This window comes from Polistes fuscatus, unplaced genomic scaffold (assembly GCF_010416935.1).
Source record: "Polistes fuscatus isolate 324 unplaced genomic scaffold, CU_Pfus_HIC Scaffold15, whole genome shotgun sequence".
Taxonomy (NCBI): Eukaryota; Metazoa; Arthropoda; class Insecta; order Hymenoptera; family Vespidae; genus Polistes; species Polistes fuscatus.
The window spans coordinates 3,263,757-3,288,490 of NW_025113053.1; the positions used below are offsets into that span (position 1 = coordinate 3,263,757).

A 24,734-nucleotide genomic window follows, 5' to 3' on the forward strand; every position below is an offset into this window, starting at 1 on the left:
ATAGACTTAGAACATTCTAGAAAATTTTAGTAATACTGTTACTTACATGTTCCACAATGATATTACTAATTATTGAGTTATTGTATTGCATATCGATCATTTAATTGCTTATTTCTATTAAATTTCACGTAAAATTACATAAAGTAATAATATAAATAATGAATAATTATATTGGTGCATAAATGAGGTATACATCAATCATTAGACCAATGGCATTAAGTATTTTTAAATACATTTATCATGATACATTATTACTTACATATAGAATAATGTATCATGTATCGTGTACATGTAAAAACTGATAATAATATTGCATATTATTTGTTCTATTTTTTTGACTAATTTAATATATAAAGTATATTATTTTATTAAATAATATTATAGCTCTAAAATATATCAGAAAACTTTAGCTATTTTATTTTTACAAATTCTAACAACCGGCAGTTGTATATAAGAACATGTTCTACGTTCTTTTTTAATAATTTAATATCATTTTCTAAGCAGTTGAAATACAAACATTTATGTAATAAGAAAATAATTCAAGAACAAACGATAAAAATAATTAATGTATTAAATATGATATTCATTTATGAATCAAAGAATATATTAATTGTAAGACTGTAACTTCATAATCATCCATAATAATATTTTAGCTCTGTTAACCCTTCTGCATATATGAAACTAATGTTACATTTTGTTTTTACAATAATTTAATAATTAAAATTATGAATTCGATAAGTTTTTCAATATTCAAATGAAGGGCTTTCTTATATTATAAATTTAAAAATTTTAATTTATCTGATATACTTAATTTTATTACTATTATTATTACAATATGAATCGATAAAAGCAAATTAATTTTTTCATGCATATCTTTGCTTATTAAAATTATATCTTTATAAAATCATTTTAATAACGATTTTCACTGCATTTACTGATTGAAATAAATAGTTAATAAGATCCAATTGAATTATTATTATTGGAAATGTTGACAGAGCTACAAAAATTCCGATAATACATTAAATTTGCGAAATTTACATCTTTACAACAATTTCACAATGTATACTAAAAATTTTTTTCCATTTGTAAAGAAAAATTTCCACTATAGTGTATTGTTAAACGACATGAACCTTCATAATTAATTAAGCAAAATTAAAAACAGTAAAAGAAGATAGTTTTAGTAACTTCAAATCTAATTTCTTAAATATTTAGTAAATACTGCACGTATTTTCCAAAGAGAAATTCCTAATTCATTTTTAGTAGCTGAAACAAATAAATTACAAAAATCAAATATTAATTTTAATATGATTAATCACAAAAACAAATTTTTTCTAAACAAACTTAAGTTTGTAAAAAGGAAAAAAAAAAGAACTTTTTTTAAAAATTACATCTTTATAAAACTACAAACCGGTAATAACTGGGCTTGAAAGGTCCAGCCTTATTCAAACCCATGTATTTTGCTTGTTCATCCGTCAATTCTGTTAAATGTGCATCGAATGTTGGTAAATGTAATGAAGCAACGTATTCATCTGTAAAATAATATTTTTTTCATTAATTATTTTTTCTACTAGAAAAGTCACTTCATATTATAGTGTGTATCTGAGTGTATATATTTAAATTTTTACAATACTAACTGCTTTTTAAATTGTAATATATTTTTCATAAATACCCATTTTTTTAGGAAGCAAGTAAACATCACTCTTATAACGGCCTGGTGGAGCATTAAATAGTTCGATGAGAGCCAGTGCTTGTGTAGCAGCTGTAATGGAGACTACAAAAGAAGGAATGCTGGAACAAGACAAGTTGACCAAACGACCTTCCGCTAGGAGGACGATACGCTTTCCATCTGGCCAGATTACATGGTCCACTTGAGATCTTACTTTTTCCCAAGTTAAATCAGGGGTGCGTAAACTGTTCTGTTAAGAACATATTAAAGGGATCTTAATCTTTTACCAATATATTTCTTTTTTGTTCTGAAATAGAAGAAATACGAGTTCTTCCTCCAAAAAAGCCAAGATCAAAGCATTTTGAACAATATAATTTTACATTACTATTAGTTAAAAAAAAGAACTAAAACATACAATATCTATTTCTGTATTACTATGTCCCATATTGCATACTACGCATCCATTTTTCATCTTATCCATGTGTTCCCGAGTGACTACATTTTTGTTGCCTGTTGCAGTAATAACAATGTCAACATTTCTAATCACTTCATTTAGTTTCATTACTCTAAATCCATCCATACTGTAAAACAGAAAATGCATATATATTACAAATATATTTATATAGTTAGGTGAAATTAAGTTTACTTACCTAGCTTGCAATGCACAAATTGGATCAATTTCAGTAATGTATACAATACAACCCAATCCTTTAAGAGCTTGACAACATCCTTTGCCAACTTCTCCATAACCACAAATTACGACTTGTTTTCCTCCAAACATAACGTCTGTGGATCTCTTTAAACTATATAAAGCGAGCTTACAAAAAGAATTTATAGCAGCATATATATAAATATAATGCTGTTTTTACAATATTTCTATCATAACTAATATCAACATACCTATCAATAATACTTTCCCGGCAACTATAAAGATTGTCAAATTTGGTCTTTGTAACACTATCATTTACATTCATTGCAGGGACGGATAATTTGCCTGCCTTGGACAATTGATACAATCTATGGACACCCGTAACACTTTCTTCGACAATACCTATAATTCATTTATATAATGTAAAAATATTATTTTCCATAATTTCAAAAAATATTTTAATGAGGACAATAAAATACAAAATTCTATCCTCAAAAAAAAAGCAATATTACCTTGAATCATTTTAAACATAGCATTATATTTTTTAAGCATTAAATGCGTTGCATCTCCTCCATCATCCAATATCATATTTGGTTGCCAATTTTCAGCTGCCACACACTTATCAATACACCACCAAAAGTCCTCTTCTGTTTCACCCCGCCAAGCAAAAATTGGATATCCAGTATGGGCTAAAGCAGCTGCTACTTCATTCTGTGTAGAATAAATATTACATGCAGCCCATCGTACTTGTGCTCCAAGTTCTACTAAAGTTTCAATCAAAACTGCTGTTTGAGCATTGATATGAGTACATCCCACAATTTTGGCATTCTTCAATGGCTGTTAAAATTATTTAAACATCAGAATTACATCTCATAATTAAAAAATGTATAAATTAATACATGGATAAAAATATGTTAGTAAATTATATAAATAAATAAAACAAAATAGTGAAATACCCTATCTTCTGCTGCACGCTTACGAAGTGCCATGATTCCTGGCATTTCTTGTTCTGCAATTTCAATTTCTCGGCGCCCAAAAGCATGTTGATTGATGTTCCGCACACAAAAGTCAGTAAAACCTCTTTCCGTCTTTTGAATTTTCTCACGTGGTGACACATCATCTTCATCTGATGAGCTTCCTGTATAAGATGCTAAGATAGAACCAAAATACCATAACATTAACAGTTAGTGCCACAAAAAATGCAAGTGTGAAGTTATCATGTTCTATATAGTTTTGAAAGTAAAAGTAAATGAGTTATATTTGAATAGATAAATCATGCATAATAATGAAACACATTTGCATTAATTATAATTAGTTATTATCTTTTTAAAAATGTATAGACACTGTAGACTACATATATATTTTAAGTAAATTAATAATGGAAATATTATAACACAAAAGCGTATATATATATATGTAAAGGATGTTTCGTAATACAAGAGGCTTATTTTTAGTAATGAACAGGAAATATAAAAGCAATCTAAAAAAATTCATGCAAAGATGTATTCTATTTGACCTTATCTGAAAGTTATATTTACTTTCGTGTTTCAATAATTCGAGATAGCTTATATTAAAATATATATTACGAAACGCTCTGCATTTATATATATATGTGCCCATAATTATGAAAGTGGTCTAAATCATATATCTCTTGTTTCGAGAAATTTAAAGGATTACATTTAAATACTAAATGAATTCTATATAATATTGAATTAACTGATAAACTTATTTTTTTTTTATTTTGACTTAGACCACTTTCATAATTATGGGCACATATGAGACATTCACTTGTTCAAAAAATGAATTTAAAGAAAGCTTAACAAGCACAAAAGCAACAAATAATCATCATTATATTCATACCAGAACTATAACTGTCAGTGCTGCTAGCAGACAAGGACCGGCTGCGATACCGACTAGATTTCTTTAAAGCCCCAGATTTAGAATCCTAGAAATGTTAAGCAGATTAAATACCTTTAACATTCATGGATACTTAATAGATTGCTATGAATTAAACAATATTACGAACTCAATGGTGCGAATGAAGTTATTTTGTTTAATATAGACACAGATTAATATAGACGATTTACACCAGTATATAAATAATTTAAACGATTTCTATATATATATATAACTAAATCTAAAACATTTATGATATGATTTATCTACGTGAATACTTTCTGCATCAAAAAATTTGGAGAAAATGAAGATAAGTAAATCATCTCTTTATTAGTCTGTATTCACTGGTAAGGAGATAAAAAATGACAATTCCATTGGCGTGGACCACCTTTAAACAGTTGGAAGGAATTAAAGCAATCCTGAGGAAGTGACAAGAGATTGTTTATGGCAGAGGGTACAATTTACTTTGTCTTTGATACACATATTCTTACTTACTAATTTTGTTCTCGGGCCGTGAAAGGCATTATTTGATGCCTCAAGGCTCTGAAATCACAACAATCACCATTTCATGATTCAAATGCATTAGATTTTCATAATACAGTCCGTAGCTTGGTACAAAGCTCCCAAAGGTTATACTTTATATGTAAAACAAATAAAGCATCAATCAATGTTTATGTGTGTAATGCAAAAATTACATAAAATAATGCAATACAAATAATTACAATTCTAAAAATAATACAATATATTTCAAAATTATATAAAATATAATAATATAATTTATAAAATATATATAAATTACTTATTATATCATTGCAATTATACTTAATATATGTGAAGTACAAGTTCTATTCAATAATATAATGAATTAATGGATGGTACTGATTAATTAAATTTGTTATACATACATTAGTAATAAAACCTTTAAATATTCCATAATTATTTTAATTATACTTGAGAAAGATTCATTCAGAGTTAACTGTGCCACGCCCATGTAGTGTATTTAGGCTTATAAATGAGCGATGGATGAGTGATTGGTACCGAACCTACGGACTACTGTGAAAATAACACTATATATATAAAACAACAAAAGCAGTTTAATGATAGACTACAGATATATATATAATAATTAACATGCTTTTAAATTTATACATTCTATTTATAGATAAATAAATATATTAAAATGTTGAAATAAAATTATATTTAATATATAAATCAACTTAATGATACACATAGATAATATAATGCTAAATTAATGTTATCATAAATAAATAAAATAAGAAAAAGAGAAACTTGAATTTTATAAATATAATTAAAAAGATGTCTTTTCCTATCTTTTAATTACAAGAAATAATATCTATATCAGTTACTAATATATTTAAGAGTTATTGTATTGAAAAAATCAAACGGTTCCACTAAAGATAAATATACTTATTATATATGCAGTAAAATTTTGTACAATAATGAATCATTTTATAAAAAAGTTATATTGAAATAATAATAGAAAAAGAGAGAATTCATTGTAATAAGAAGTATAATATAGAAAAAGTATTTACATACAATTTTTAAATCCTGTTTAGATTCTGATAATTCCTTCTCTGACATTTCTATTTTTAATAAAAACACAAAATTCTGAACGTATAATTGTGTATATAATTGTAGTTAGATCTATCACTTTATACTTAATAGTATAATAGAGACAACTTATGTGCTTGAAAGCATTCGAAGAACTGTTAGAATAGAATTATAGAAGCTGTATAGCAGCTGTACCAAGACAGTCTTTTTCCAAACCAAGTGTCTTCTATTTCAATTTAGATTATCAAACCCACTATACAAAATGCGTTTCCATGTTGCATAACATTAATAGATAGTACATCTGCATCCTTCTTATTGTGTAAACATTTGCCATTATCATAGAAATTTATGTATATTGCATTAAAACACTTACAAATACGTAGTAATTCTATATATGTATATACCTATTTGCAAAGTAATTTGTTTAATAAATGAACTTTATATAAATGATAATATCATATATTGCTAAAATGTATTTACAAAGTTTTTTAGATTAACATTTAAATATAAATAAAAGCTGTAAAAAGTATTTATAAGCACAATTTTTAAAGGTAATTAAATATATTATTTAAGTATTCAAATATATTATTCTACTAAATAGTTTTTTTGATATTAAATATAAAACTATAATAAAAGTACTATATTATAAAAATAACAAATTTTATATATCACATATTATCTTGTATATTATTGCTTCGTTTAACATAACTTTAAAAGTTTAACTAAGAGTAAACAAATTAACATTAACATAATTAACATAAAGTTACATTTTTGTCAATATTTGATACAAAATTATATAAATTATATATAAAATTAAATAAAACTAATAGAAATTACTTCAATAATGAAACAACGAACAATTCAAACATAAGATATGAAGAAACACAAAATAGATATATAGAACACAAATAAATGAAAAAAAAAAAGAAACTAAGCGCACACTCACACACGTATATATAATACACGCTTTATAATTATACAAGTTTTTTGAAGGATTTTGTTTTACTCTTATATACACATACACATACACACAAATCATATACATAATGTTAAAAAAATATATCTTTCAGACATAATATAATATTAAAATGAGATTCTAAAAGAGTTGTAAAAATAAGATACCAAAAATATCCCTATAAGACTAGTCATTAAATTTGAGTATGACCATGAGTGGTATATAAATGATGATATTTTCAATGACATATCGTTCTAAATATAATTTACCTTAGTACTTGAAGCAGGATCAGTAACTGGACCATCGCTGACGGTATTTCTAGCTTCTTTTCCTGATAAAGTATTTAATGCATCTCCCCCGTCAGCCATTTTTCAATCAGATACATCTATATACAAGAAGACCAAAGCATAGACTAACTATAGATACTGCAACTACAGAGTACTGTGCTAACAGTTTACCAGAAGTGAATTACAGCGCTAATACTTATATGAACTAATAACTGTCAATTATTTTATTAAGGTTTTGTTCAAAATAATGTGTCTATTGAATGCGTACAATGAATTTAGATGTAACTAATTTGTTCAAGAATATTTATATTTTACTATATATACACTATAATTATAAAGTATTCATATCTCATTGTTACTAATAATATTGAGTTAAGATACGACACATGCAATTAAAAATGATTGCATTAAAAGGTAACGTAATTTAATTAAACTTGATAATCATATTATTAGACAAATTTTACAAATTTATCGTTCAATCAAATTGTTAAAGTTTGTTAATTAAATGCCAAGAAAAGTATTGATATTCTACGAAAAGTATTTTAATTCTACTACCTGAGACTTCTTTGTATACGATTATAGTGAAAATTATAAGATATCAATAATTGAGAAGTAAATTGAGAAGAAATGATTATAATCATTTATCAAATTTGAATTCCGCGCGAATGAAAGTAGCGACATTGTGACTATAATGCGATTGGATACCTAATTACCCGCGGTTATCACGTGATTTGATACAAATCACGTGATAACCGCGGGTAATAATATCACGTGATTTGATACAAATCACGTGATATTATTTGAATTATTAGATGGCGATACTATCGTTTGATAGTTGGGATCATTTCTGCCGTAAGTTAATATAACGTATTTTAAACTATTGCTTTGCTGCTGAATTTATTATGTATTTAACCTTATCATTAATTTAATAAAACGTCTGTATTTAAAAATTTCTTTTAAAACATACAAAATGGTGAAGTAGCAAAGATACGTGAAAGCTAACTTCGCTGAATCTTAATTGGACAATCTTACATTAGTATGATCCAATCAGAATCTCATAAAAACTTACTCAAATATTTTTTTATATTACAAAATTTATTTCCAAAAGAATAAAAACGTTTATTTGTTACCATATTTGATCAAATTCGTTTCTTTTTCTTCATCGAAGTGATATAATATATTTATTAATTTTTATTTATTGCTCAATACAAGAGAGAATAGAAGATTTCTTTATTAATACGTAATAATAGTTTATTTCAACAGATAATATTTATAATATTTCTATTATTTTTGTAATTCTTTTCTTAGTTGTGCAAAATTAGTAGTTAAAATAATTTAATGTTGATACGATCCTGCCCAGGATAGAATATTATACTATCGTTATTAAAAACATCAGTCGTAGTGTGCCCACCCACCAAGATGGCTCCTTTACGGTGCAATACTCGAAGTTTGACGTGAAGTTATTTACACGTCTGGAATTTAACATTGTCCAGAAAAGTGTTAGACATTTTTTGGTGCGGCGTGTATGGAGAAAGAGAAGTTAAAAGAATATACGCATGGTAAAAAACGACTAAGGTTCTATCGGATTTTTAAAAAGTATCAACGAAACGGCCGGTCGGCTCGTGAGTTAGCTCAAGGAAGAAATATATGTATCTGTGTCTTTCATGAGGGTATAGCACATCAATTTTAAGGTATTCCCGAAAAAAGTATTTTCATATGAAAAAAAATTAATTAAAAAAAAAAGAAGATAAAAATAATCGTCTTCCGTTGACGCGTGACGCTTACACGACGATCTTAAGAATATAAAGTTGATCTCGTCAAGTGTATAACTTGGCATATTAAAAACGTATGTACGCGCAATCGTCACTATCAAAATTCAGCGCGGATGTGTACATTGCATATTGATCTATTCATAGCTGTCAATCATATTTCGAACAAATCCTTTTTCGCGTGTGTTAATTATTTTTTTGATGTGTGTGTTTCGATGTAACGATTCAATGATTGCACGTAATAAGCTTGACGAATGGCGAGGACCGTTCACGACTTAGGCACGCAGCAACGTGTAACGATTTATTTTTCTATTATTGCTTTCTTACGTTTAAAAATTCGATTTATTTTGATATCTGAAATTTTCAAAAGACTCGTCTTGCGAAACATATTGGACTTTTTGTTTTGTTTCTTCGAAATTATCCTTCTGCCAAGATATCGACTATTTTACTTTTTAACGCGATAGATATAGTGTTTTATTAATACTAACGCAATCGTCGTTATATTTTCAGTTGAAAAAAGAAGAACGGTTTATTTCTATTCAATTTACATGTAGCCGTTAAATAGTTATTTCATTTATTAACAATTATTCGTATGTGATTGTAAAAATAATGAATTGTTAAAAAGAGTTGATTCATGTGTGTTTGGCCTTTATAATAAATTTTAATAGAAAGAATGAAATATTTGAAATATGACAAAACATATGAATAATTGGTCTAGAACATTATTAGTGTTTGATTTTTGTAATCAGATTAGGATATTTTGTATAATTGTATTTTGCTTCTTCTTTTTTTTCAAATCTTTTTCTTCTATCTACTTTATTATCTTGGTTAATCATTGTTAGATATATCCATCCTTTTGTTTTTATAATTTTCAGATATATGTCACCAATTCTAATACGTACCATCATTTATAAAAGATAATCTTTTCTGAAATTATACCGACATTGAAGCTCACTGTTTCATACATAGAATTTTTAAAGCTTGAGATATGTATATTATCAAGGAATGATTATATGACATTATTACTGGCAAATGTGGAATAAGAATACCGTGTTGATAAAGTGTAAATGAAATCTTGGCAAATGTTAATTAAACATATATGCTCATACAAATTTTTTAATACTATATGTGAAATTGCATTGTTGTGATGACATATAAGTATCAAGTGCGAAAAAACAAATTGAAGTAATAGAATATATTAATGAAGATGTTACCTAAAGAATATTCTTCTGGTTTTCATGCATGTTTGTAGATCTAATATTATGATCAAAAATATGCAAACAAATTCCTAATAAATATAAGACATAATACCATTTACTTTTAAAACATATAAATATGTCTTGAGTAGCATTACTTGAGAAAAACATAATTTATTTTCAAATTTGAAAATTGTCCAAGTGTTATAATTGTACATTATTCCAAAAATGGCAAGAAAAGGTGATAATATCAAGGCTATAAATATTGCGGTTGTTGGACTTTCTGGCACAGAGAAAGATAAAGGACAAGTTGGGGTTGGGAAGTCATGCTTATGCAATCGTTTTATGCGCTCTCTCAGCGATGATTATAATGTGGACCATATTTCAGTATTATCACAGGTATTGTAATATATATAATTATAATTTTATATAAGTTTATTGATTACATTATATGTTTTACAGTCGGATTTTAGTGGCAGAGTCGTGAATAATGATCACTTTTTGTATTGGGGTGAAGTAATGAAGACTCTTGAAGATGGTACAGAGTATCAATTTCAAGTAATAGAGCATACAGAGTTTATAGACGATGCTTCCTTTCAACCTTTTAAAGGTGGTAAGATGGAACCTTATGCAAAAAGATGTGCAGCCACTAAAATTACTAGTGCTGAAAAACTTATGTATATTTGCAAAAATCAATTGGGTATTGAAAAGGAATATGAACAAAAAGTTTTACCAGACGGTAAACTAAATATTGATGGTTTCTTGTGTGTATTCGATGTAAGTGTTGTGCCTAACAGATTAATTGAAAAACAAGTTGAAATAGTAGCTAACATACTAAATAATTTAATGAAAACGAAAAAGCCTATAGTTCTTATCACAACTAAAAACGATGATGCAAATGAGCAATATGTTAAAGAAGCAGAAAAGTTGGTGATGCGTAAAGAATATAAAGGATCTATACTAATAGTGGAAACTTCTGCACATGAAAATATTAATATTGACCTGGCCTTTACGATCGTAGCACAATTAATTGATAAAACTAAAACACGCAGTAAAGTGATTCCTTTTGCGGAGGCAGCTAGAGCAAGGAAAGAATTATTAGATACATCTACTGAATCTTTGCAAAGATTAATCCGTATGCATGTTACTGATTATCGTGCGCTATGGTCACAAGCATCCAAAAAACTTGCACAACATAGAGAATTCTTAACTTTCAAAGAATTATTTGGAATTGATGCGACGCAAAGATTATTTAGAAGACATATTAAAAAGCTAAAAGATGAGCAAGTGGCAAAGAAGATTCAAGGATACTTGGATTTGCTACCAGAAATTCTTCATGAATTATGTCCCGATATATCAAGTTTAATTAACGAGTAAGATTTTATTTTTTTTATCTCTAACTGTATTTTTAAGCAAGGTTAAAAATAGAAATTAATATAATTTTATTACAAATATTTGTTCACTAGGGAATGGTCTTCTGTACAACAATGTATAAAAGAACATCCTGACTTTCATCGATATTTTTATGAGTGTCCCGAGGACATACCTTGGATTGATTATGATTTTGGAGAAAATAATAGCTCTAAAATTCCTTATGACGTTTTAGAAACACCAGAGGCTGAAACTGTTTTTAAAAATCATGTTAATGCTTTACAACAGGAACAACGTCGATTAGAGTAAGTATTGTAATGTAATGGAAAATAATGCTTAGGTAAAAAAAATATGGAGCCAAATATAAAGCTAATACATATATTCTTAATCTTATACGGTCATTGCTTAATTTTGTATATGCTTTTGTTGTTGTGATTATACAATCATTTAGAATTTAGACAATAATATTCATCCGTAATATATTAATGCTTTGCTTCATTCTGGGTGGCGTTTCTTTGTGCAGACTTCCAAAAAGGTAATCTATGCTTTCATTTACTGCTTATTTATGTACTATATAGTTATAAGCAGATCTTAACTAGCATAATGACAATAGAGATGTTGCTATTTTCAAGTTCAATTAAATTTGATTTTGAATTTTTTGGATCTTATAATGTATAATTATTTTATTAGATGGAAGAAACAATTTAAACAGTTATTAGAGGAAACTGGTTATGTTACACCTGGAAAACAATTATCTGAGGTTCGAGTACTATTTATGGGTAGAGAATGTTTTGAAGCTCTTTCTCATCATGATTGTCAGGAAATATATGATCAACATCAAAAAGAAATAATTGAAAAAGCAAAACATAATTTTCAAGTATGTATTGATATTATATTATACGATCATATATAGTAAAATTTTTGAACTCTAAATATCTGTCTCTTTTGCTCGTTGCAGGAGTTATTGTTAGAACATGCCGATTTATTTTATCACTTCAAGAGTATAGCTCCTTCTGAAAAAATTACACAAGATGATGTAAAAGAAATTACGGACGCTTTAGTAGATGATTTTAGGTTAATAATCAATTTAAATATAATAGTATTTTTTTTTTTAAATTCTTATTGTGAAGAATTTATGGTTGAAAACATTTATTATTATTATTATTATTATTATTATTATTATTATTATGACATAATTATTATCGTACAGGTATAAAGCTCTAGATAGACTAGATCAAGATAGGAAGTTGATGCTATTCCAACACTTAGGATTTGTACACTTTCCTATAAGAGAACATTGTCCAGCATATCCAAATTGCATGGATGCACTTATAGAAAGGATACTTGGTACAAGAGCTCACAGGTAAAATGATTCTATCACATACAAAATAATTTTCTTTATAGAATAAAGTTTATTTTAATATATTGTTATATTATTACAGACCTTCATCTTGGAATCATAGTAGCCAGTGGCAATTAACATCAGATAATAATCAATTGAATTTAGTTATACTTGGGTGTAACGGTCTAGGCGAGGAATTTGCCCGTGAAATAAGAGCACAAACAGAGGACGATGAAGTAGAAATTGATTGCCAATTATACACTTTGGGATATAGAATTATCGATGGTGATGTAGGATTACCACACAATTCTTTTACCACATCAGATTTCATGCCACATGGTATACAATAATTTCGTTATAAAATTTTGTAATACTTAATTAATAATATTTAAAATATGTTTTTTTATATTTGATTTTATTGCAGGATCATTTTGTATATATTCAAATGAGGATTCATTCGAATACATCCGTTCATCATTAGAGAAAACATTACTTTCAAATTTAGAACAAGAAGATAGATTACCGTTTCAAGGATTACCTATAGTTATTATGTTTTTACCGGAATCAAGTATCGATGATATTGAAGCATTGAGACTCAGGGAAGAAGGACAAAATCTTGCTGATAGGTATATGAGCTTAGAAAAGTTTCTTTTTCTAGTTTAATTGAACAACTAGGTTGTTTATCCATATTTTTGGTATTTATTATTTATGCTATAGTTTGCAGTGTCCTTTTATCGATGTTTGCATAGATGATTTAGAACAAGATAAAAGATTTCCGACAGCCTTGGTAAAAGATGCGCTACAACAACTTATACAATCTATAAATCATCGAGCTGGATTTTTGAATATTTACCAAAGTGTTATAGAGTGTTTTGAGCCAGATATTAGGTAATTTATTAAATATAATAATTTAAACATATAATTTTATAAGTTACAAGTTATATATATTTAGAGAGAAAGAAATTAGAACTAAAAGTAAATTACTTATTGCAGAATAATAATGTGTATGTTCTGCGGAGATCCTTATTCCGTGGAAAATGTTCTTGGACCTTTACTCAGTCATCAGTGTTGTTTTCTTAGTGGAGAAAGATCTATTGTATTGGAAACGTTTTTAGGGGAATCTAAGCGTAGAGTTGAAGTTACTATTTTGAGTTTTCATGGAGCAAATGCATTTAGAGACGAACTTGTACATGGTTTCATATTGGTCTATTCAACAAAGAGAAAAGCATCTCTTGCAACTCTTAAGTGTGTATTATAATTGATTGAATATTTTTCTTTAGTTATTATACAATTGTTATTATATCTATTAAAATTATTTTCAGTGCATTTTCTATGAACATACCAAATTTACCAATACAAATTATGGCTGTGACTGATACTGGAGGCGCCAATGCCTTCTTCAGTAATGATCTGAGTCATTTACTTATCACAGAAGGAAATGCAACCGCAGATAGATTACAAGCACACTTTATGACATCTGCATCGAGTTGTCAACAGAAAAGTATTATTTCATTTAAATAATAATTTTACTATTAACAGAGATTATATATTTCGGATAGAATGTAAATTTACTGATTTTATGATTGCAGCTGCTTTTTATACGCCTTTTTTTAAAGAGGTGTGGGAGAAAAAACCAGAGATTGAACAAGCTTTTAATATGGAGGAACCTGGTAATATAAATGATAGTGGTGAGGGTACATTAGAATATTCCGCTTTACATCCAATGCCACCGCCGCGACATGAAAGCTATCATCTTCAAACCCCAGATGATGGGTAAGTAATCTGAAACCTTTTAAATTATCATATTAGTTATATCTTTTCTATAATTCTCAAATCTAATGTGAAGCAGTATGTCTGTAACTTTCAGAAGCGGTTCGGATTCATTTGAGCAATTAACGCCAGATGGTGATCTTGGTGATCCAGGATTGACTGAAACATTTTCTGATAACAGAGCTTATCCAAGTGATGATAGTGATGTTTGTGTTGATGTTTTTCAAAAAATGTTGAAAGCAGCGAATATTACTAACAAGTTTTCTGGTTAGTACTATGAGAGAATAACAATATACTGGATATCACAGCTAATTTTGAATTTTTTTATTATTTACATATACATTTTCTATTCATATAGGATGGAAAGATGTAAAAGAAACGTTCATGCATCAAGATGGAGTAACAAATAGTTATCCTCATAGAGCTTTTACAACAGGTAGACGCCATATTTCACAAGCGAAACCACGACCAAAAGGAAATAGTCAAACGCTTAAGCAACCTGGAAAATTAAATTTAAAAGATTTTTCCAATGTAACAGATGCTATAGCTAGAATGACAATAGGTGAAAAAGATGAGCATGGTCCTAAAGTAAATTTGGGTCATGCTCCTCTTGCTACTCCCGAGTTGGTAGATCTTGGATCTGAATATGCCCAGGTGAAAGATGTTGTTCCTAGTTTATATTCTACTTACGACGGTGAATATATGTATGCATTAGTACAAGATTCTGTTGGAAACAACAAATCTAAATTACGACATAGACGTGAAAAAGGACAGCCATGTAAGCATTTTTTTTTCTTTTAATGCATTGTATATATGATAATGTATAAAATAGGTATATTTATCTTTGTTATTTATTTTTAGCTTACAGTGATTCTGATTCTGAGTGGAGTTCTTTGGAAAGACAGAAAGTAGTAGATGCTTTAGGAAAAGTTAATAAGAAACCATTAACGCATAAAAGAATACGTAAGAAACGTATTGCTATACCAGTTGCAACTCCAAAAGTTCCATCATTGGCAAGTATGGGAAGTGGAGATGGTATTGTAGGAATGAATTATAATCTCAAAGATGATAAACATTGGAGAGTAGATCCAGTAGAAAGAGGTACGTTTACTTTTTTACGTTATATTATATAAATAATCTGAATATTGCTATATTATGACGATTTAATTTGATGCATCAGTATCCAGTGAAACTCCAGATAGTTCTGAATCAAGTGATCCAGATCAAGCGATGAGGGCCAGGAATAAGCGACATTTACATGCGGTATATAGTACACGCAGATTTGGTAATTCATTACAGCAACAGCATTCAGCAGCAACACTGCAACATCCTTTTAACGCAAAACATATGGCTCAAGATATGTTTAGTGCTTCTTGTAAGTAATTTATAAAATTCATCTGTTTTATTTTTAGAGAAATTTTAAACAAAATTTTAAATTAATAATTTTTGTAACGTTATAGATGATGAATCGAGTCTAGATGTTTCATCTCCGCGGGAAATAAATTCTCCTAGTGTAAGTAAAACGCAACAATATAAAACGGTTTTAATTTTAAATATAAAAATATATTTATATATATCATATTTTTGTAGTTCGGAATACTCAATAAAGGTAAAGAAGGTGATAAGTCAACACGAAAAAAAGATAAGCAAAAAGCAAAAGAGGATGAAAAATTAGAGAAGCGTAGGCAAAAGGAAGAAAAACTGAAGAAACACGCAGAAAAAGAAAAAGAAAGGGAAAAGAAAAAGCAGGAGAAAATAAAACAAACAAAAGGATCTAGTGGAACACCAATTTCAGGTCAAATACAACCAGTGATAGAAGATTTTGCCCAAAGTGAAACTAATCGGATACCATTGTTTTTGGAGAAATGCGTACGGTTCATTGAAGATGAAGGGTTAGATTCAGAAGGAATATATAGAGTTCCTGGAAATCGAGCACACGTTGAACTTCTTTTTCAGAAGTTCGAAGAAGGTATTTATAAAATAGATTTAATGAAAATATTTTCAGTGAAAATCCTTATTACCTGCAAAATTCATAGAATTTTTGTTAATTACAGATGGAAATGTGGATATACATTCTTTAGACATTCCTGTAAATGCAGTCGCAACAGCATTAAAAGATTTCTTTTCCAAGAGGTTACCACCACTCATTGATAAAGAGCGCATGAGTGAACTCGAAGACATATCGGGTGAGTAATTAATTATAGCAATATTATATGAACAAAACGAGATTGGTTGATTTATAAGAAAAATATACTTAAATGTTATTTGATATGAGAATGTAGAGCTATGTGTGTGCTTATATTAGGTGCACGTGGCATCAGTAAACCAATGTCAGCGACTTGCATGAATATGGAAGGTTAGTATCGCCTTTTTTTTGGAATATTAATATACGCGATTGTTATAATTATTATGCTTCTCTAAAATACGGTTAATGCAGAACAAACATTGCTTGTTCTTTCTTTCCTTTGTCTTAATGTCAATATTATTATTATAATTATAATAATTATTATTACTATTACTATTACTATTATTATTATTATTACTATTACTATCATTATTATTCTATTACTACCACTATTATTGTTACTGTTATTGCTATGGTTTATTATTATATACTAATTTTAGGAATACTATAATACAAACATATTTATGGTTCCAGATCGTAGTTGCAGACTGCTAGCTTTACGTTTGATGCTTAATAAATTAAATCCAGTAAACTTTGATGTACTGAAGTTCATATTTCAACATTTTGTCAAGTAAGATTTTTTCTAAAATTATTCTGTATGTTCGATGTATTTCTTTTTTGTACACGTTTATTTATAATTATTAATTTATGCGATTACAGAGTGGCAGAAAATTGCAAGTTAAATAGTATGGACAGCAAAAATTTGGCCATCTGCTGGTGGCCCACATTATTACCAATAGAATTTAATGATCTTGGTAGATTTGAAGCTATGAGGCCATATTTAGAAGATGTTGTGCAAACAATGATCGATCAATATCCTTTTCTTTTCTGTGGAGAAGAGGCTATCGTAATGGTGTAGTGAAAGATGTTATTGCAGGAATTTTTGGTTGTGTAAACAAAACCGAATCTATTTAAAAGTTAATATTATAGTTCTCCTCGGAGCTTGTTGCTTCTGAAAGAACCTGATGCATGCTAACATGTTATCAGTGACAATTACGCGGAATGATTGGTTTCATTATAGTTTATAATATTCTTTTCGATGTAGTACATACCTAATACGATTAGTTTAAGTAATGCGACATAAAAGACCGAATTTATTTAAATCTTGATTTATATTGTTTATAATATATGACCGAACGGAATGAGATCGAATAATGATCCTAGGACGGCTGTTTATACATCGGTTAATAATGCAAGTAACTATGTCAATCCATGTGTCATAACAGTATGCATGTATCATGTTGGATGTATCCAAAACGATGTATTTATTACTACGTATTAGATATAAGAACTGATATTTAATAATATCAAATAATTGTAATGTCAAAATTGATGTTGCTTTTTCATGTAGTTTAAGTATCATATTGAATTATTTTACTAATTTCATAGAAAAAAAAGGAACTGATATTTGTCGAGAAGGAATTGGAGACGCACTTTTATTAGACAGACTAATTATATCATTTTTAAACGCATTATTTATTTTAATATGACTTTTTTTTTCAGTAATATGGTATCATATTCAACATTCTCATGTAACGTTCTTTCGATTGTATTATGAAATTAATTTTACTTTATTTGAACAAAAATGACTCTCCGAATGGTATTTCAAATCACATAAATTTGATTTCAAGTAACGTTCAATAAGCTGTATGGTGATATAATCAATATATCTATTCCGTCTAATTGAAAACGAAATATTACATGAGATTACGGAATTTATAAGTAAGCAGTAATAATGTCATACAAAAGCGTTAAATTGTTAACAGTATACTTATACGAGGCAGACTTTGAAAATTTAAAAACTAGCAGATTTACAGCAGTGTTCTTTAAATAGATTTAAAGTTATCTAGGTAACTATCCGATTTCTTCAAACAGAGGTGTATATAGAAATATACTAATGTAAGATATTAAATTACGAACAACCAAGGTGAACTATAGAGAAATACTTTTAAAACGAAAAATAGGTTGAATAATAGACTTAATTTTACAAATTATAATTTGTGCCAGTGATACTAATGAAATGTATCAATCTCTTTAAATGTACTTACGTTATTTGACAAAGTGTTGGGCAATAAGTACCAACATATTATTAATGAAACACAGAGAGTAATTATTAATTGATTCGCTGATTCTGACAATTTGATAATATTAATTAAAGATACATAGGAATTATTTCTTTCGTTTATCATTTTATTTTTTGTTGCTACAACTGTGCCATAAACAAATCCGTATGTTAGGAATTTTAATAATCATACCTTTTTGGCGAGCCATATTTCGAAGTTGTACGTCGTTTAAGTATATATGAAATCGAACGAAAATAATGAAATATCGTTAACGTTAAGGTTTAAGCTCATTGAATGCCAACATCAGCACAATTTTTCTAATTCGAAATATTTATAAAAAAAAAAAACGAAAAAAAAAAAAAACCAAGATTTGCATAAAGAGCATCGAAGATAATTCATTGTTAATTTTTAATTCGTAGACGTAAATTTGTAGCACGGCCGCGATATTATAAAAGACACGTTAAATCTTTTTTGCAAGACAAAATCGTGACAAATGGCCGCATGTTTCAAATACATACGCCTGACGAGTGCATTTATAAAAGAACATTTTTAATGATAATTCTATAAATGTGTGTGCATGTATGTCTCGCAAGCACACCTAATGAGCAGCGAATCGTACATTCCCATTTAGTAGTAATCAAATTTTATACATTCGTATGTACGTAATTATATAATGTTGTGATAGGAAGCAAGGTGTAGTTGGTACGCACGAGATCAAAAAAAAGCATGGTTACAAATTCACAAGTGATCATTGCATATCGCAAGTGTAATAAGATAAATATTGAAAAGTAATCATCCATCTTAGCGATCATGAACATTTTAAAGATATTTGACGAATACTCCTTTATACTCATCAAAATCAGTATTCGATACGTGTGTCCATCATCATCTTGTTTTGTGACCGAAATAAACTCACTTTTCTACGATAATGTCCGTTTAGGATTCTGCTTTAATAATTCTTTCGCAACTGGACATTCAGTCACGACGCGTTTCGGATGGTGGGATATAGTCTCATTAAAAGTAAAATAATAAAAATAAATAATTATCAAACTGTGTCGTTGCCTGTAATATAACATGGAAAAACGAACGAATAATAGTGATCGATTTTTGTTTTATTTTATTAATTGTTTTTTTTTTTTTATTTATTATGTGGACTGATGATGATGTGCGAATGTATTATAATTGTACAGTTGCGCCGAACGTCGGAACTTAAATATAAAAAACAAAGCGTTTGAGTCAATTTTTCTTCTTGGATTTCGATCTTTCGACAATCTGTTCTTTTTTATTCTTTGACTTCTCTTTTTTCTTCTAATCACATATAGACAAAGCAATTATTATTATTTTCCTATGTGAATCATAGTTTAATGCACGCAAATCGATTTTCTTTCATCTACGATTTATCGACGATTACGTTTTGCGATGCGTATGTCGGCCTAAAGCGTACACTTTAATCGCTTTTTTTTGCAAACGGTCTGATTTAATATTAAAATTAGATTGCGATTAGATATACGAGATATATATATACAATGTGAACGAGAAACGATTCAACGATCACAACGAGTATCATGTAAATCGTAGTTGCATTCAATCGCCGATTCAGATTTGTCGCACCGTTTCAACAAATCTCCAAGTTACAATGAGTACGTTTTCCTTCTTTCAAGAAAACTTGTGTATTTATAAATGTCATCGTTATAATATATTATAACGATTTTTGTAAATAATCCATATACATACTATATAAATATAATATTATACATAACGTGTAAATGGACGCAACCCTGTCCTCGTTGTATCAATAGCTATATTATTATTATTATTATTATTATTGTATATGAACGATGGGAACCTTTGCCAATTAAAAGTTTCCTATACTTATATGTTCCGCTTTGTCTACCTATGTGGGATCACTGATATTGTTTCAGCAATTCTTTGCTAAATGGTTCCATCCAAAATAGAAGAAAAAAAAGAAATGAAAAAATAACGCGAAGAAAAAAACGATAACTTATTTAAGTAAATTACTTTTTTCATGCGCAGCTTCGCGTTGCGTTGGTTGTACCGTCAATTTAAACTCTTGCAGGGATTTCGTATGGGGGCGTCACAAGGGAAAATCATTTTGCAATTCGGGTTTTACTGTCAGGAGATATATATCATACATAAAAGAAAGATAGAGAGAAAAGAAGAGAAAAGAAAAGAATAAAAATAATAAGACGCTTATTAAAGTGAGACGAAAAACACGTCGTTACAATTCTCGGACTCATTTATAAAGACATACATTCGAAATCGATAAACGATCGCACGGATCGTGTATGTGGTTGACATATAAGAAAATCTAAGCGTATTATACATAGCGTTAATAGACGTAGGTATAGGATTTCTAATTTGCGCGAAGTTATGAAATTTTATACTGACGACGCTGCTGAATACTTCGATATGTCTTAAATATAATGTTTAGCGAACGATCAAAAGACGCAATCACTTTTTAAAGTCGTATTATATAAGTTAACAAGAAGAAACAAAAACGAAAAAAGAATGGAAAAAAACTGTGTGATTAGTGTGCTTGCGAATGAGTTATTTGAGGTATAATGAGAAGAAGAAATGTGAATGTAAGTAAATGTACGAAGAAAAAGGAAAGGAAAAAGGGTTTACATAGTTTTTGAGTGTTCATTCTCGAGTTTATATTACCGCTAAAATTTAATATAATTATTTCACCATATATATTCTCCTTCGTTTCACCTGCTTCAAAAATAATCTTCGTTTTATGAATATTTTATGAAACGAGAGCAAGCGTCGAATTACTCGAGTAACATTTACATAGAAAAATATTTGCCCAAATTTATATTTCACGTCACTTAACTTTCCGATGAACACTTTTTCGATCTCTATTACAAAACATATTACAAAACGTATAGCGATATTGAGAAATATTTCGGTAATTTATAACGAAACAACGATCGTAATCGTTTCGCATGCGGTCTGCGAAAGAATCGATCGAAAACATTAAAGAAAAGAATTTTACCAACCATATTAAAGTAATTTCAAGAAGTTATATGTATATGTATACGCATATACATCCAACATGCTAAATAATATTATTATAACAGTCAAATATTTTCTTTCCTTACTTTTTATTTTTGTAGATTTATTTAACTAATGCAAATATTATAATTGATCGTGGATTATACATTCCATACAAAACAGAGAGGAAAGATGAACGCATTGAAATCTTTATTACGATATAAGAAACGATATTTCTCGATTCTGTGCCACGATGGTATGCGAAGATATACATATATCATATATATATTATATATATATATATATAATAAAGGACACGTTGCAACGAAAATCGATCGACGAAAGATGCAGCAACCGGATGAATGGACAGGAATAAACAGCTGTATCCGTTTGAATGATCAATTTACTCGAAGATACATAAACTATGAAAAGCTATACAAACTATATAGTCTTATAAGATCGCGAACGAACGATGTATCTGGATGTGGCATGTAATTTAGTAATCCACGAGTATTCGCAATCGATAATTGTAATGAAGCTTTTTAATGTGTATATAATTGTTGCTTATGCTATAACGGTTGTCATTCATAATCGACGGTTGAGACGAATTATTGACGCTATTTACGAGATGAGAAACAAAAGGGAAGAAAGAAGTCAAGTCAAGTCAAGAAGAAGAAAAGAAAAAGGAAGACGCAAGATCTGTGAGAAGAGAAGTTTGGTTTTAAGAAGAAGTGGAAAAAAAAAACAGGAAGAACAAAGTTTTTCGATGTGCTTTCATCTAATCGGTCGTACTGACCTTTCGTATTGACTTTATGAATGCAAACAATTTTGGAAGAAGGAAAAAAAAGAGAGTGAGGGGGTGGGACGACGGAGCGTTGCCGTTTTCAACGCTCGTACATATAACCAATGTACAAAATAATTACGATATAAAGTATCGAGCTTTACGATAGATTCGTTATGTGACTTCATGTGACGTTTTTTAATGGAATAGAATAGGTTAAAGCGAGAAGTATGAAGTTATGTTACATCACTTGCTACTTATTAAAGGATTATCGGTTTTCTTTTAGTATTACGAATTGTAAGATGACCAATCGATTTTAAGAAAGACGTGAAAAGCTTCAGGGGGAAGAAGTTATTTCATATTGATGGTTATTAATAAAGTTTACCGTCCTCTTTCTTTTTTTTTTTTTCAATAATCGGCCTACTTTTCCTCCGCTGTGCTATCGTCGTCGCAATATCATTTTGATTTTGACTCTTGTGCTCTTACCTTTCATAGATTAGAATAGGCAAAAACATTTTTTGAATTATTATAGTTTCGCGTTAAATAATAATCGTGAGAATCTTTCGTAGAGCTCGACGAGTATTTAATATGTATGATCGACGCGTCGTGTCATATCCGCGTACACGAGAGGAGAATGAAAGAATCGAATGCATTACGACATTTGCGAAGATTTAAGAAGAAAATGAGAAGTAAGCTGAAAATACCACAAAAAGTATCGATGTCCAAAAAGTATTTAAAAAAATAAAAATCGTCTTTATGTACAATTTGAACAGTAAATCTAGTTATTTCTTCGCCATCATTTTTCGTTATACGACACGAGACGAGTGGGGTTGTACGAGACGAAATTAATTTTATTCCTGATCCGACTTTTTCGTTCAATTTTATTCGCATATCAATTTATTTTCGCGAAAGATAAAAATAGCGAAATTTAAGGTTTACATCGATGTGACTTTTTTTTTCCGTTTTCCATCTTGTCGTTTATGTGTATACATACATTCGGTACTTATAATCCAATCTTTAACAACGTACAAGATTGTGTGTAATATGCAAAGATTAATTAAAGTTTGAATTCTTTGGTAAATTGTTTCTATACTTCACATTTTGCTTATAATATCGTTCAAAGATTATCAAGAAAGGTTTAAATTACCTATAAATCAAAACTTGCATGACAACCGTCTGCGTTACATTATACTTGGCTGACTAAAGCGGTCATTATCTACTTCCACTTTTCCTTCGTAGTGTCGGTAGCATAAAAAAATAATTTTCTATTGCCGGAGTAGGGGACCAGATATATTTTCTCGCACACGATGTTAATTTCCTTCATCGCGTGTAGTTTTATTTTACATTAATTAAATAAAAATACTAAAATATTACTAAAATCTTACTAAACATACTAAATATATCACAAGTTATTAAATCATTTCTAATGTGATTCTTAATTATGGTATATATTTACAATTATATAGAGCATTTTTTCATATGTAAACCGGGAAATTTTCTTTGAAAGATATTTCGGTGTAATGAAAAATATTTTTATCACCTTTCCAACAATTTGCGTCATTTATGTATTTCCTCGTGATTTTTTATCTTTAAAGATTGGCGAAAAATTAAGAACACAGAATTATTCACCGGAATAAGATCAAACTGACGCACATACGTCGGCCATGCGAAGGAATTGGTAATTAGACATGTCAAACGTAATTAAAAAATCAAAAGTTTCTCTTTTTCTCTTTTTAAATCTGATAGTAAAGTCTATTTTACAATACATTTAAAGGTATATCTAAATAAATATTAAAAACAGCAGTAACACTCCCTTATATTTTCTTTTTTTTTAATTTTTATAACTATCAAAAGTTCATAGTTATACGACACGTTCTCGTTTAGAAAAAGAGGCAAGACGGACGGGAAAAGTGGTTGTAACTTGTAATATTTTGCAACGGTGCTCTTAAGGGGACGTTACCGACGTTGTTACGGGAGTGTACACTCACATTTTGAGGCTGCACTCTTTCGCACGTTCATTAGTGGCGTAAATTTACCTGGCGGCGAGGCATAGTGCTCTTCTCGTTGATTTCAGTCATCCAATCTGGATATACCGACGTCACCTCTTTTTTCCCGTCTTTCGTCACTTGTTTTTCTTAGTGACACCGTTACGTAAAGGGAGGAGAGTGAGAATAAAAAAAATGAAAGAGGAAAAGAGAGAGAGATACGTTTTCCGTT

The 24,734-nt window shown here is 28.8% G+C and overlaps 2 protein-coding genes and 1 long non-coding RNA gene across 8 annotated transcripts in view; 2 read left to right on the plus strand and 1 right to left on the minus strand.

The window, feature by feature from the left end:
- Nucleotides 1–24,734, plus strand: part of LOC122514491 — a 779,718-nt gene that overhangs the window by 147,144 nt on the left and 607,840 nt on the right. The gene's annotated exons all lie outside the window — the stretch shown is intronic.
- LOC122514478 (adenosylhomocysteinase-like 1) lies at nucleotides 961–7,162 on the minus strand. 4 transcript variants are annotated; one of them, XM_043631353.1, is made up of 11 exons: nucleotides 7,008–7,162; nucleotides 4,707–4,754; nucleotides 4,176–4,260; nucleotides 3,272–3,453; nucleotides 2,828–3,152; nucleotides 2,567–2,717; nucleotides 2,317–2,469; nucleotides 2,082–2,247; nucleotides 1,670–1,916; nucleotides 1,409–1,529; nucleotides 961–1,263 (listed from the first exon to the last, which is right to left on the minus strand). In XM_043631353.1, exons 1-11 carry the CDS (start codon nucleotides 7,104–7,106, stop codon nucleotides 1,257–1,259), a joined length of 1,584 nt encoding a protein of 527 aa, XP_043487288.1. In that variant the 5' UTR covers nucleotides 7,107–7,162; the 3' UTR covers nucleotides 961–1,256. The 4 variants fall into 4 exon arrangements, with proteins under 4 accessions (XP_043487288.1, XP_043487287.1, XP_043487290.1 ...); XM_043631352.1 differs by having other exon boundaries at nucleotides 3,272–3,465; XM_043631355.1 differs by lacking the exon at nucleotides 7,008–7,162 and adding an exon at nucleotides 5,769–5,979 and having other exon boundaries at nucleotides 3,272–3,465.
- LOC122514465 (rho GTPase-activating protein 190) lies at nucleotides 8,401–19,959 on the plus strand. Of its 3 annotated transcripts, none has more exons than XM_043631322.1 (24): nucleotides 8,401–8,716; nucleotides 9,670–10,389; nucleotides 10,453–11,363; nucleotides 11,457–11,666; nucleotides 11,885–11,896; nucleotides 12,052–12,238; nucleotides 12,320–12,435; nucleotides 12,572–12,724; nucleotides 12,804–13,042; nucleotides 13,128–13,329; nucleotides 13,421–13,591; nucleotides 13,697–13,948; nucleotides 14,026–14,204; nucleotides 14,293–14,476; nucleotides 14,553–14,740; nucleotides 14,832–15,251; nucleotides 15,335–15,574; nucleotides 15,654–15,848; nucleotides 15,934–15,986; nucleotides 16,064–16,442; nucleotides 16,528–16,659; nucleotides 16,779–16,829; nucleotides 17,133–17,229; nucleotides 17,319–19,959. In XM_043631322.1, the coding sequence occupies exons 2-24, from the start codon at nucleotides 10,219–10,221 to the stop codon at nucleotides 17,515–17,517; spliced, it is 4,941 nt and encodes a 1,646-aa protein (XP_043487257.1). In that variant the 5' UTR covers nucleotides 8,401–8,716; nucleotides 9,670–10,218; the 3' UTR covers nucleotides 17,518–19,959. The 3 variants fall into 3 exon arrangements, with proteins under 3 accessions (XP_043487257.1, XP_043487259.1, XP_043487258.1); XM_043631324.1 differs by having other exon boundaries at nucleotides 14,571–14,740; XM_043631323.1 differs by lacking the exon at nucleotides 11,885–11,896.